At 38.8% G+C, this 14472-nt stretch overlaps 3 protein-coding genes across 3 annotated transcripts; 1 reads left to right on the top strand and 2 right to left on the bottom strand.

Moving 5' to 3' along the window:
- The first annotated feature begins 1853 nt into the window (after nucleotides 1-1853).
- Nucleotides 1854-6344, top strand: LOC130718990 (uncharacterized). The gene is made up of 4 exons (XM_057569642.1): nucleotides 1854-2897; nucleotides 3013-3515; nucleotides 3608-5090; nucleotides 5868-6344. The coding sequence occupies exons 1-4, from the start codon at nucleotides 1854-1856 to the stop codon at nucleotides 6342-6344; spliced, it is 3507 nt and encodes a 1168-aa protein (XP_057425625.1).
- Nucleotides 6345-9813: 3469 nt separating this feature from the next.
- Nucleotides 9814-10662, bottom strand: LOC130716690 (uncharacterized). The gene has a single exon (XM_057566692.1). It carries the CDS (start codon nucleotides 10386-10388, stop codon nucleotides 9999-10001), a length of 390 nt encoding a protein of 129 aa, XP_057422675.1. The 5' UTR covers nucleotides 10389-10662; the 3' UTR covers nucleotides 9814-9998.
- An 848-nt stretch (nucleotides 10663-11510) lies between these two features.
- On the bottom strand, nucleotides 11511-14026 carry LOC130718991 (uncharacterized). The gene is made up of 6 exons (XM_057569643.1): nucleotides 13916-14026; nucleotides 13604-13690; nucleotides 12916-13188; nucleotides 12437-12601; nucleotides 12007-12060; nucleotides 11511-11675 (listed from the first exon to the last, which is right to left on the bottom strand). The coding sequence occupies exons 1-6, from the start codon at nucleotides 14024-14026 to the stop codon at nucleotides 11511-11513; spliced, it is 855 nt and encodes a 284-aa protein (XP_057425626.1).
- Between the last annotated feature and the right edge of the window lie 446 nt (nucleotides 14027-14472).

Raw genomic sequence — 14472 nt, forward strand, 5'->3', positions numbered from 1 at the left:
GGTCGGGAAACTTCTCTGCAAAGGGGAATTCAATGAGCGGACTTTCCGCAACATCTTTCACAACTTGTGGAAGTCCAGGAATGGGGTGGAGGTGAGGCAGATTGATCATAATCTCTTCACTTTCAAATTTAAGACGAAGCAAGATAGGGACTCGGTGCTTTTCTCAGGTCCATGGTGTTTCAATCGTTACTCTGTGGTGCTGGAGGTACTTGACGTTAGCATCCATCCATCCAGGGTACCGTTGGCGCGACTTCCATTCTGGATTCATGTCTTTAATCTTCCATATGCATGCTGGTCCGAATCTGTGGCTAGGGCTCTGGGGAAGACTTTTGCAGGATATATTACTTGGGATAGGAAAGGTAACAGGAAGCTAAGAGTCTATTTCAGGTTGAAGGTGTGGGTGGACATCACCATTCCTCTGAGGCGTGGCCAAGCTATGGCGGATGAAGGGGGGAATCATATTGAGGTATATTTTAAGTATGAAAAATTGCATAATCATTGTTACAAGTGTGGTTTTCTGGATCATCTGGCAAAGGATTGCGAGCTAGAGGAAACTTTTGAGGGTGTCGACCCTCCCTATGGTAGCTTAAGGGCCGAAGATAGTGCATGGGACAATGATCCTGTGCTGAGGAATGAAGGGAAGCCCACTGCTCCCTCGTCCCGTGACCATACAGGGGATGGACAACATCATGACTCGGACTCAGGTGTTGATGTGGATGTTGATTTTGAATTGGCACAGTTGGAGAAGGAGGGCGGGAATGATTTCACCTTTGCAACTGGGACTGATCCGCATGTACCTTTGCCTAAGCAAGGAGCACAGTCAGATAGGGAACCAATAGGTACCCACACTCAGCAGGGAAATGGTAATGCATATGATGGTGGCCATAGGGATCACAGAAAGCGGTTAGGAGCTTCCTCTTCAGCTCCTGATCTGTCAGGGACAAGAGCCTCCCCTCCTTTGAAGAGACCTAATACTAATGATGGATTGGGATTGGCGGAGACTGCTGAGCAGTCCCGCCCACCTCAATGAGGCTTTTAGCTTGGAACTGTCGTGGGCTTGGGAACCCAGGGACAGTTCATGTTCTTAAGAGGCTCATTGCCTCGGAAGCTCCCGATGTGGTCTTTGTTTCAGAGACCCGTAAATCAACCCAAGAGATTTGTGCGATGCACCGATCTCTTGGGCTTTCTAATTTGTTTCCAATTGGTTGTGCAGGTACAGGGTGAGCGCGGGCTGGTGGCTTATGTCTCTTGTGGTCGGATGAGGTGGAGGTCCAGATTGTTCATGCCTCCCTTAACCATGTCCTCTGCATGGTGACACATCCACTTTCTCAAACTCCAGTGTAGGTTTTAGCGGTGTATGGGTTCCCGGATGAGCCAAACAAACACCGGACATGGGAGCTGATTTCTAGACTTAAGCCCCAGGATCCTTCGGTTCCTTGGGTGATTTTAATGACATTTTGAACCCGGAGGAGAAACAAGGGGGTGGACCGGTAAATGTTCGCCGCCTCCAAGCTACTAACCATATTCTTTCTATGTGTGGTGTTTCTGATGCAGGTTTTCGCGGTTTTCGGTTTACTTGGTCAAATAAGCGCCAAGAGCCCCATACTATTCAGGAGCGCTTGGACTATACACTTATTAATGACAGTTGGAGAGCTATGTGGCCCGTGGTTGATGTGTCTCACTTGGCTAGGCACAAGTATGATCATAACCCAATCTTAGTTGCATGTTATCCTCGGCCACGAGGGGAGAAGCAGAAGAGGACACACATGTTCCGTTTTGAAGAAGTTTGGCTGGATCACAGTGATGAGTGTGCAGCGGTTATTGTATAGTCCTGGTCAACCTCTCAGGCTGGTATGGGTCAGAAGCTTGCTGAGGTGGGGTCAGTTCTTGACAGTTGGGGCCGGGAGCGGTTTGGCGATATTCCTAAGAAAGTAGCTGATAAAAAGAAAAAATTACAGGATTTACAGAGTAAGGTTCAGAATGAACAAGTGGTCAATGAAATGCGTGAGGTGGAAAAAGACCTTGATTTGCTTCTTGAGCAAGAAGAGATTTTATGGGCCCAACGCTCTAGGGCACTTTGGCTGAAGCATGGTGATCAAAATACAAGATTCTTTCACCAGAAGGCCTCTCAGCGTAGGAAGCGGAATACTATTGATGAGATTGCAGATGATAGGGGTACCAGGTGGATTGATGATCCTAACATATCCAGGGTACTCACTGAATATTTTGTGGAGTTGTTTACTACCTCTAGCCCCTCTGAGATTGAAGAGGCTACGGGTCTGGTGGCGGGGCGCGTGTCACCGGCAATGGCTAACTATTTGCTTGCCCCTTTCACAAGGGAAGATGTGGAGGAAGCCTTATTTCAAATGTATCCAAACAAAGCTCCTGGAGTTGATGGTCTCCCTGCTCTCTTCTTTCAGAAGTTCTGGCACATTGTGGGTGATGATGTGGCACACTTCTGCCTTCAGGTCCTAAGCGGACATGTCTCTCCAGGTAACATTAACCAGACCCTGATTGTTTTAATTCCTAAGATTAAAAAGCCTATGCATGCGAATCAATTCAGGCCTATTAGTTTGTGCAATGTCTTATTTAAATTAATTACAAAGACAATTGCAAATCGTTTGAAGCTTATTTTGCCTGATGTTATTAATGGACCTCAAAGTGCCTTTGTGCCTGGGCGTCTTATAACAGATAATGCTTTGATTGCCTATGAATGCTTTCACTTTATGAAGAAAAAATGCTCGGGCCGGAATGGCCATATGGCTCTAAAGCTTGATATGTCAAAAGCCTATGATAGGGTCGAATGGCCATTTTTACAGAGTGTGATGACCCATATGGGCTTCCCTCTTTCTTGGGTGAGACTTATTATGAGTTGTGTCACCACTATTCGCTTTCAGGTTATGTTGTATGGCAATCCACAAATGCCTTTTGATCCGGGGAGAGGACTCTGCCAGGGGGATCCTCTTTCCCCATATTTATTCATTTTGTGTGGTGTTCTCTGCCTTGATTCAGAGGGAAATAGCACGCTCTACCCTTTCTGGCATTAAAATTGCCCGTAATGCTCCTGTGATCTCACATCTTCTTTTTGCAGATGACAGTGTTATATTTGCGAAAGCAACCTTGGAGGAAGCGAATTCTGTTCAACAAGTGCTTGCTTCTTATGAAAAGGTTTCAGGGCAGGTCATTAACCTTGACAAATCAATGCTTTCTTGTAGCCGAAATGTGCCTAGTTCCCGCTTCGATCAGCTCAAAAGGCTTTTGAATGTAAAGGCGGTGGAAAGCTATGATAAGTATTTGGGGCTTCCTACTATTATTGGTAAGTCTAAGACTCAAATATTTAATTTTGTTAAGGAACGGGTTTGGAAAAAACTAAAGGGTTGGAAGGAGAGCTCTCTCTCCAGAATGGGTAGGGAGGTTATGGTGAAGGCTGTGGCCCAAGCCATTCCTTCTTATGTGATGTCTTGTTTTATGCTTCCTGATGGTTTATGTGCAGACATAGAGCGGATGATTAGCAAGTTTTATTGGAGTGGAAATGCTTCCAAACGGAGTATTCACTGGCTTAAGTGGGTTTGTGTCGCTCAAAGTTTGATGGTGGTGTGGGTTTTAGGGATTTCAAAGCTTTTAATATTGCTCTTGTTGGAAAAAATTGGTGGCGCCTCCAAAGGCAACCAGATACTTTGCTTGGCATATTGTTTAAGTCTGTGTACTTCCCTCAATCATCTATTTGTGCTGCAAAGAAAGGTAGTCGTCCTAGCTATGCTTGGACTAGTATCTTTCGCACTAAATGGGTGTTTGAGGAAGGGGCTCGTTGGAAGGTTGGCGATGGGAAAAACATTGATATATGGCATGACAAATGGCTTCCGGATGATTCTCCGCTTATCTGTAGGGAAGACCTTGCCCAGAGTGCAAACTTGACTATGGTTTCGCAGTTGCTTTTACCTGGCACACAGGTGTGGAATAGGGATTTGGTGGAGATGATTTTTTGGCCTCCAATAGCAAAATTGATTCTCCAAATTCCCCTTGCGTTGACAGCTAAGAATGATGAGCTGTATTGGCCCCATACGGTTGATGGTTTGTATACGACGAAGTCAGGTTATGGTTTTATTAGGAAGCGGAAGATTTATCGCGCAGCGTCTTCTTTTAGTGCACATATTGCTCCTGTTAAGTTCTGGAAATCTCTGTGGCATGTCCAAGCTTTGCCTCGGTGCAAGGAGGTTGCTTGGAGGGCTGTGAGAGGCATTTTACCAGTGAGGAAATTGTTGCAAATCCGTGGTGTTGATGTGGACGCAAGCTGTCCTTTTTGCCATGATACTCCTGAAACGATTGATCATGTGCTTCTCCAGTGCCCAGTTTCAGGTCGTTGGTGGTTCGCGATGGTGGGTGGCTTGCGGGTGCAACCTACTAGCATGGTCTTGAATTTCTTGCAACAGATTTTTGAGCTTCATGACAGCAACTTGGAAGCTTTGTGTGTTTCGGTTTTGTGGGTGATTTGGGAAGCTCGAAACCGTTGTGTGTTCCAAGGGGTACAGCCGCAGGTTGATGATCTGATGGCCCGATTGCAGATGATGGTGGCGCCCCCGCGTGCAGCAGCTCCTGTTCGTGAACGGTTTCTTCCGGCAGCTTGGATCCGACCACAGCACGACATCATCAAGCTGAACTTCGACGGATCATGGAAGGAAGATCAAGCTGCTGGATTCGGTTGTGTGGGTCGCAATGCACACGGTCTGGTTATGGCAGCGGCGACGACATTCCCCATTGATGCGCCCTCGCCTTTGATCGTTGAAGCCTTGGCTTTCCGTTGGTCTCTTTCACTTGCCGCTGATTTGTTCTTCATGGAGATCGTCTTGGAAACGGATTGCCTCAAACTTTTTGACGCTTGGAATAAGCCATTACATGGTGCTTCTTATTTTGTTTCAATTCTTAGAGATTGTAAGGATTTGGTTTCTCGCTTTCATAGTTTTAGCTTTTCTTTTGTCCGCCGATCCGGTAACTCTGTAGCTGATCACTTAGCTAAGAACTCCTCAAAGTACCCCAATTGTGTTTGGATTGAGGAGGTTCCGCCGGATTGTGCTCGTTTGGTTGTTTCTGATGTAACTGCCTCTATGGCTACTTAAGCTCGTTTTAATAAATTTTCCAGTTTCAAAAAAAAAAAAGACCTTTCTCACTCAATCTATATGTGTCATAATTCTTACCACTTGAGCTATCATTCAAGGACATAAGAAAATATATTTAAGAGATAACAAATGTTGATTTAAAATTTTAATGTTATATTTTCCGAATTATAAAAAAGACATAGTGAGTTTAAATTTTGATATATCCACACTACATATAACTACCTCTTCGTTTTCTTCTTCATCTAGCTGAGTTAGTTGATGTGGGAGCCTAAGGATGTTACTCGGTTCATCCTAGTGTTGAAGGAGGTCTAACTCAACCCAAAAGCTAGCTCAAGAGTTAAGGTTTGCACAACCATATATAAGCAATTGCTTGGCCATATCTCTAGCCAATGTGGGACTCTAACACACCCCCTCACGCACAGTGTAGAACATCTAGAGCGTGGAATGAAACGGGTGGCCCAAATATGGGAGGTCTCCACAACAAATGGATCTAGGATAGGGGCTCAGGCCCATGGTCAAACAACCATTGGCTCTGATACCATATTAGAAATTAGGAGGCCTAAACTCAACCACAAAAGCTAGCTCAAGAGTTAAGATTTGCACAACCATATATAAGCAATTGCTTGGCCACATCTCTAGCCAATGTGGGACTCTAACAAGTGTTGCTGATGATGTGCTTGGTTTTTCTCCCTCTAGGCCTGAGTGTCAGGTCTCATTTGAAGATGGTGGATTGGTGGGGTCACTCAACATCAGCTCTTTGATGTGGCGGTTGGTTTGGTTGCGCCATCTTTAGATGCCATTGTTCCTGATGTTCCTTTTGCTTCACTTCCTCGCAGTAGAGGGCGTCCAAAAAAGGTCAAGAGAAATCGTAAGCCCCGTCATGTGTCATCGGTGACTTGTGTGGATTCGGTTGCGGATGATGGTGGAGGTATCTCCTCGAGTGCGATCATGCCCTCAGTTCGCCCTGCTTTGCTGGATTCAGGGAGCGCTCCAGGTGGTCGTTACTGGACGCGAGCCAAGAAGACGTGGATGATTGGCAAGCTTGTGGGTTGTACTTGGTGGGGACGAGGTGGCTATCCGCAGCTTGGCATAAGAAATGAAGGAGTGGTGGCCGCCCATAGTGACGATATTGCTCTTGGTGTTGTCTTTGGTTCTAGTTTAGGTCTTTGGTTTTGCTTCCGTTGGTTTTTCTATTTTGTTCAGGGAGGTTCTTTTGTTTATATTTTTTAGGGTGGTTAAGTGATTGTGTATTTCTGTGGATGGTTGGAGATTTTCATTTTTGTTATCCTCATGGTCCTTTTCTCGAGCTTAGTCTATTCCTTCTTTATTATAATTAATATATTTGGACTTCTAATAAAATCAGAATTGTATTTTTGAAAACAGATGTTATAGCGAGTCTTCTTCGAGTTGAGCGGGTGGGTGTCAGGTAGGGTCGATCAACTTTTGTTATGGCGAATCAACGTCAAGTATGGTGGGTAGACACCTAGGCAGTCAGGTTTGCGCTAATTCTTGTAGGCAAAATGGACAGGTCGAATTTATGGTTTGGGGTCGTTGGTTTAGGCCAATTACAGGTATGTAAGAGCTTATATTCAGCCAATTCTTCCAAGAATCCTTTCAATTGAGTAAAATACTGACTTACATACAATTTCCCTTGCCTCATAGTCATCAGATTCCTTTTTAGCTCAAAAGCCCTTGGGCCATTCTTCTATTCATACCTCTCCTTCAAGTATCCCCAAATTTCTGAAGCAATAGTAAATGATGTTGGCCGTGAGGTCTTTCGAAATGGAATTCAGGATCCACGAAGAGACAATATTGTTGTTTCGTCTCTAAGAGCGATACAGAGGTGCATTCAAATATTAATAAATCTGTGCAACATGAGTATTACATCTCGTCTATTGTGAATATTTAATTTATCTCACATAATAATGTTTTGTGATGACATTAAGTTAATTATTTTGTGTTCAAACTTTTATATTTCAAAATAATGTAAAATGTAAACGGTTTGATTTCAAATTTGCATGTATGTAAAATTAAATTAATGTCTATTATAAAAACTCTTCAGAATTTCAATCATAATCAAAGCTTTATTCAAATATATTTTTAATCATCAATTCCATCGACTATGAGGTACAAATATATAATTTACTATTTGCAACAACACAATAAAGGAGGTCCTCCAAATGTGACACAATCACCCGTAATATGTCCCTGAATAATACAAATCTCTTCGCATCTTTCCTTATTAATGCATGTGCCTACGCAGCCGTGAAATTGATCTGATCCTGTTACAAGACCTGCAGCAAAAATAAAGTTCACAGTTTTATGCATATATTTTCTTCATTTTGAAATTTTAAGTTCATTATAGTATATTTTTAAGGCTTAAATACTCTTTTGTCCTTGAAATTGTAAAGGGAACCAAATCTGGTATTTGTAAAATTTTTGCATTAAATTGGGTCCCTAAAATAGTTTTTTAATCTAATTAAGTCATTTTGCTCAATTTTGACCAGTCGACGGTCCAGTAGCAAGTCTAGTCAGTTAAGGATGGTCATGTGAACTTTTTCACATCAATTTTAGTCCCTTAAAAAATATTTTAATCAATTTTAGACCCTGTTTTTTCACCTTCCTCTTCCACCTTCTTCCTCTTCTCCATAACTCAAATCCTTAAACCCATAAATTCAAAACCCTAAAAAAACTATATGTTCATCATATTCACCTTGTTCTTCCTTTTTAATTTATGCGATTTGAGTTATGGAGGAAGAGGAAGAAGGTGGAAGAGGAAGAAGATGAAGGTGGAAGAACAAAGACTAAAATTGATTCAAACATATTTCAATGGACTAAAATTGATGTGAAAAAGTTCACGTGGCTGTCCTTGGCTGACTAGGCTTGCCACTGGACCGTTGACAGGTCAAAATTGAGCAAAAGAACTTAATTAGATTAAAAAAAACAATTTTAGAGACCCAATTTAATGCAAAAATTTTACAGGGACCAGATTTAATTCCCTTTACAATTTCAAGGACAAAATGTTATCTAAGCCTATTTTTAAATTAAAGAGAACACAACGCATAGGGAAATGAGAATCAACCTACCAAAACCCCACAGAGGAATGCCAATAAAAAGCCCCAGAAACATGCCAACAACACTAGAGAAAAAAAAAACCCTAAAATCACCCACCAAAACCTTAGCCAAAAGCCAAACAAAGAACAGAAACCAAATATGACACAACACCACCACCAATTAAAGAAACACCCAGAACAACCAAAAGTTTCAATCACCAATTTGCTTGTTAATTATATATTGAAAATAGAACGCAAGAGATTAAAAACACTACATTCTTCTTACCTGAAGACATAATTAAAACAACAAGTATTCCGATGAGAAAATGTTGACAAACGCAAAATGCCATTTTACAAGATTTTCACTTCTAAACTCTAATTATTTATGTGACTGAGTGTCTCGCATTGTTTCATTTTATACTATTCATTTAACAATAAGTCATAAAGTCAAAACTTTTAAAAAGAAACACATTAATTTTCTTTTTGGTAAATAAAGGAAACACATTAAATTTTTTTTCGGTAAATAAAGCAAACACATTAAAGAATGCATTAAAAAATAAAATTATTAATAGTTTATATTATTATACATTTTTCCTACTTTGTTTTCCCCTAAAAAAATTACTTTGTTTTCTTTTCAGTCAAACCGTAATTGACTAATATATTTGTACTATGTTTGAATTTATCAGAAGTTTGAATGTATTAATAATTTTTACAAAATATTATTATGGGCTTAACACATGAAAGATGTCCTTCACAATCAAGACCATTTACAATGGATAGATGAATTGGGTGTTGAAAATTGTTGAATTTTGTTGATAGGTTGTAGTGGTTGTTGAAGTTTGTTGAGAGTGATGAGAGAGAGGAAAAATGTTGAACATTTTCAACAAAGTTGGACAGCCTGCGGTGCGCCACGTGGCGCGAGGCCAGTGGCCACCGCTGGCGCGTGCACGACACGCGCAGACAAGGCGCGTGTCTGCGCGTGACGTGCCTTGTCTGCAGGAAAGAGAAACCCTTTTTTTTCTTTGCCACGTGTCAGCTTCTGATTCGTGGCTCCGGATTTCTTTTACCCTTATCTTTTGAACTCAATTATTTCATAAAAAAAATATTTTCTGAAAAAAAAAATTATACCAAAATTCATGATTTTTTTTCTCTATAAATAGAGACTTGGTTCGTTTGATTTGGACACAGAAAAAAACTAAGTTTTTCACCCTCTATAAATTCTTGTATGCTTAGTTTGTTGTCTTGCATTTTAAGTTAAGAAAAAAAAATTATAATCTATATTTAAAAAAAATTTAAATTGTTAAGTGTTTATTGTTTTAATTTAATTTAAATCGATAATTGTAATTTTATGTAATTATAAAAACAAAAATATAAAATTAAATAAAATTGTGAAATAAAAAAGTGGTGGGGTAGGGAGAGTGGTGAGTGGTGGGGTAGGGTGTTGAGAGTTAAGTAAAACCATTGGAGTGGGTAATTGTTGAGAGAGTGTTGAATTGGAGAGAGAGAAGATGATGTGGAGTGTTGGGAAGAGAAAAAGTGAGGTAGGAAAGGGGTAAACAAAACATTTTTTTGTTTAACCATTGTATATGGTCTAAGAGAATAAAGATTTGTAAACAAATCAAACAACAAATCACACCTTAGGATATGATTAAAGTATATCATATCATGTCTCATTATCTTGTCCACCAACCAAACCATTAAACCTGTAATTTTCTAAACTTAGGCACTTCCAAATTTTCATCTAAATAACTTTGGAAATTAAACAAAAACCCACAAAATTTCTCAAATAAAACAGCCAAGAAATGGTATCATCATTCAAGAAAACCCTCTTCTATGGGCACATTGGGTTTCTACCAGGCCCTCCAAAATATAACAGAGGATCTTCAACGTAATCTCCAACGTACCAAACATCATAACAACGATATTCATCTGAGTATTCATAAACCCATTCAGGGAACTTCCACATGGCAGAATTGTCATGAATTCTAATCCTCGTCACTGAAGCCGCTTCTAACTTATCAGTAGCAAATCTTCCACAACCCATGTCTGTTCCAGTGTGAGGAGTTTTCCCAATGCTTGTGCTGTAAACTTCACCACCCCACTCCACTGATGCTGCATTGTAACGTATTGATTCAAATAGCTCTGCTGGCCAATAACCAATGTTCTTCTCACCAAATTGCATCCACCAATTATTAGTATCTGGGTCCTGTGTACAAAGCATATGAAAATAACTATTAATTGGATGTTTGATCTATTTTCATAATCAAATTTAAATCTTGGAAACTAGGGAAGTTTTGCAGTAGGTTATGTTAAAAATTAGTCATTCATTTTTTTTTATAAACCAAAGAATTGTATTAAAATGAAGCACAATGGTTGTTTCAACCATTCATACAAAAAAAATAAGAGAAAAAGAAATATAAGGTGGAGAAGCTGTGTGATCAAAAACATAATTCGGGAGACATACTGAAATAAAACAAAGACAGAGAGCAAACATAGAAAAAAGTCACAAGCCCCAAGAGGAAAAATCACTGCACACCCCTTTGTATAGACCCAAATCCACGAGGCCACCACCTAGAAAGATCAAGTCCACAGAAGTCTTGGAAGCAACAAGTAACCATGTTTTTATAAATACAATATTCTTTTTAAGTGCTAAAACTAGTTTGCAGACAAACATTTTTTTGACTTATAAACTATGTTTCTGTTGGTTTGTGGTAGAAAAAGTCTAAAAACTATTTACATAAGTTTCTCCTCAAATTATAGCTTTAGAATCAATCGTAGAATAACAAACATACACTAAATAAAGGGATTTCAAGCTAGGGAAAAAATAAAAGAAGAGAATCAATTGTAGAATAATTTTCAAGCATACACTGTATAATGGAATTACAAGCTACGAAAAAATTAAAGAAGAAAAATCGATAATGATTACATTTATGTATTATCAAACCTTTTTTGTTATTTGACAAATGTCTCTCTCAACAAATGACTTTTGCAGAGTTCAATCTTGTGACTTCATCCTTATGGGGATTTAGCTGGGACCTATCACTATACCAATACTTTGTTGGTGCTATATTGTCTAACTTATAACAGCGTTTTAAATGTACCAATAGTCTTTACAAAAATGGGTTGAGAATTTCAATTTTTTTCTTTAACAAATGTAAACTCGTTTGAGAAAACATGATCGTCTCTTTCAACAGATGATCCCTCACATCTAACTTGCCAACCACTATAGACTGACACTTATTGATATTAAACACATTCTTTATTTGAATTTTTATAATAATACTATCAATCCACCTAGCATGGGAGTATGAGACTAAATATAGCCTCAATGGGGTAAGCCAGTTCAATATAAATATCTCACCTTATAGATAGAAATAGTTATTGTGTATCCAAGATCACCCGGCAATGATATTGGAGAAATTGCTGCCCCCAAGGCAATTTCATTACTAGTCTGAATAAACCCAGGACAAGTCAGATCAAAGCAACCTGTTTTCCTTGAACCATCAGCCTGCAGAAAGAAAGAAATTGGTGTTCCACAAAATCATTTGGCTCCAAAAAGCAGAACAAGTTAATAAAAAATGATAATAAATCTAAACAGCATGTTAGCATATACATACAAGTTAGCCACAAAATTTGCTTACCACCTCTTTATTCCCAAACAAGATGTTAGGATGTATTTGATTAAAAACTTAATTAAGTGTTTAGGACAATAAGCATTTGTTCGTAAGCTAATGTTCAAAACAACTTATGGTTAAGTCATAAACTATTTCCTACTAAGTTTTCCCAAAAAAAATTGAAGGCTTGTGTTATAAGATATCTTGATGTAATTGCAAACTTACCGTCCAATATACAAATAACCGAGTCGACCTATCTCCATACACACCTGGATTGACCTGAATCAAGTTTATTTAGCACAGACATGATCATGACATGTTTAAAGCTGAAAAAGGTTCAAACATTGAACACGAGGGACAATATATAACTTGTGATTCAAGGATGAAGCAGTTAAAGCATTCGGGAAATGGAGCTTTAAGTTGGAATGCATTTTTCACACAAGAGTGTCATCCTCATCAAATAATTTATGTTCAAGTAATAAGAAAAGGTCACTGTGATGCATAAAAATAAGATTTCTGCAATTAAGTCTTAAGGAAAAAACTAATTATGAGAAAAAGTTTTTGTGAGTAATTTCTTTGTGTCAAAATTGATTCTAATGAAAGAGAAGTCAATCGAAACATGATGTCAAGAAGTGAAGGAGAAGTTAGTTCTCACCATCCATCCGGCTTCAACCAACTCATAGTCATTGTAAGCTTCCCCATTTAAGAGAGAGACCTGGGAAGTGCTGTACTCGTCGTCCTTTTCAACAGTAGGCCAGCATACTTTAATGTCTCCTTTACCTCCCAGGAACCGGTACCCTTCAGTGAACAATATTGCCTTCTGATTCACAGAGGCAAATATCAAATCAACAAAGCAAAAGAGCTTGTAGTTCCAATCACAAGAAAATATGCTCATGTTGATATTAATGCTTAAAAACTTGGAAAAGTGAGTTACACATATATTATGATACAAAAATAGGCAGGGTATTATGAAAATTTGTGGACAGAGATCGAGTAAAAAATTGATTCTAAAACTATAATCAATTGTGTGGGAAGAAGGTTCTTTTGTGGGATACATTATTGATTCTGAGGAAATAAAAGCTGATCCAAACATGCTATAACATTATTCTGTACAATACCATTGGTGAGACTTACAGAATGGTTTTGTCGCGCAACATAGGAATCAAGATTCCGGTTCAGCTGACCAACTTGTCTACGAGAGAAGTTTGGCTTCTTCCTTCCAAATTCTTCAATGGAATGAGCCTTGAGCAGCTCCCTCTTTCGTATTCTCCGAACAGGTATTGTTCCCTCTGGACATGTTCCACTTTTCTGCCATGCTTGTGAATTCATCATATTCCCATTCTTGGTATTACTACTAGCACTATCCTCTTCCATGTCCTCCTTAGCTAAATTATAAGTTGGAGCCATCTGATTACACACACACACATATATATAGATTCATGAGTTAGTTGAATTCAGAACAGATTACAGTAGCTATAACAAAAAAATAGCATGTTTGGAGCGATTTCATTTCTTTCTAGTATCAATTGAATTTGGATTTCCCGGATTGGAGAAGTCTGAAACTCACTTAGTGGGATATTCGATCAAAATCGGACAGTTCAAATGTTGAGCCTATCACGACCTTCCGATCTTGATCGGACAACCTAGATTCCTTAACCGCAAGAATTTAGGATTTCACTAAATGCCGGGGGCCACAAATTAGAGTAAGATCAAAAGTTATTTACATAAGTTTCTTCCTAAAAGTGATTTTGGCAGTAAAATCAATTGTTTGAAGCATCAAGCATGGTACACAATAGAATCTAAACAAAAGAAGATTAATCACCTGAATTTTGTGATCTTTCAATGCAGGATGATCAAATCCCGGTTGCTTTTTAATCTCTATGCAATCAATAACATCCCCATCTTCACTCTACAGATGAAAAGGAAAAAAAATATTGTTAACATAAAAATTAGTCAAGTTTCTATAGGGACCACCAAGCACCTAGTGTGATAGTTTAAAAAACAATACCAACATTATAACTTCCACTTGTTTTTCATTGATTAATGGACTAATTAGGTAATAACAGAGAGAGTAGAGTAATGGTCCACTGTATATGGAGTTAATTACAGGAACCCAAGAAGTGATTAAGGTTACCTGGATTGTTTTTAAGGAGTGCCTTCTAAGATGTTTTATTTTTCTCTCAACTTCCAAAACCTTCTGTGTTGAGAAGGAGCCACCATTGTTACAGCAAACTGTAACTGCCATCCCCAAGAGAAAGAAGATTATTACTTTGAATCCCATGGCTTGAAAGTGTGACGTCCTTCCCATTAAAATTTAACAAAAATCTAATTGAGGATTTCTTACAGAACTGATATGAGAAAGACAAAGATATTATTGGTAACATGAACTATATAGACATTGCTTTATTATAACTATGAGTTGGCTAGCGATTTCTGCATGAGTTACCATCTAATGTCATTCATCTTCTGTTTACATCATGACTTCTCCCATCTTTAACATGCAAAATTGCAAATGCATGCTTCTTGTATCAACCACCTCTCCATCCAACAATAAAAATCATCCATGCACCTCTCCACTCAATAATAAAAGGTAACAAATAGAGCTCTTTGATAAATCAAGAAGAGAAAGGTCAAGATTTTTTTTAGAAATTAGAAATTCTCATATATCCAATTGATTTTTTTTTAAAATTA

Source organism: Lotus japonicus, chromosome 5 (genome assembly GCF_012489685.1).
Source record: "Lotus japonicus ecotype B-129 chromosome 5, LjGifu_v1.2".
Lineage (NCBI taxonomy): Eukaryota > Viridiplantae > Streptophyta > Magnoliopsida > Fabales > Fabaceae > Lotus > Lotus japonicus.

Bases quoted from the DNA above. Each gene is read 5' to 3' on its own strand.
- LOC130718990 (XM_057569642.1), top strand. From the start codon at position 1,854: ATGGGTCAGAAGCTTGCTGAGGTGGGGTCAGTTCTTGACAGTTGGGGC. The intron at 2,898-3,012 runs GTTATGTTGTAT...GCCTTGATTCAG, and splicing joins TCACCACTATTCGCTTTCAG to AGGGAAATAGCACGCTCTAC. The intron at 3,516-3,607 runs GTTTTATTGGAG...TGTGGGTTTTAG, and splicing joins ATAGAGCGGATGATTAGCAA to GGATTTCAAAGCTTTTAATA.
- LOC130716690 (XM_057566692.1), bottom strand. From the start codon at position 10,388: ATGCTTTGTACACAGGACCCAGATACTAATAATTGGTGGATGCAATTT.
- LOC130718991 (XM_057569643.1), bottom strand. From the start codon at position 14,026: ATGGCAGTTACAGTTTGCTGTAACAATGGTGGCTCCTTCTCAACACAG. The intron at 13,691-13,915 runs GTAACCTTAATC...TTTCATCTGTAG, and splicing joins ACTCCTTAAAAACAATCCAG to AGTGAAGATGGGGATGTTAT. The intron at 12,602-12,915 runs GTAAGTCTCACC...TCTGTGAATCAG, and splicing joins TTGCGCGACAAAACCATTCT to AAGGCAATATTGTTCACTGA.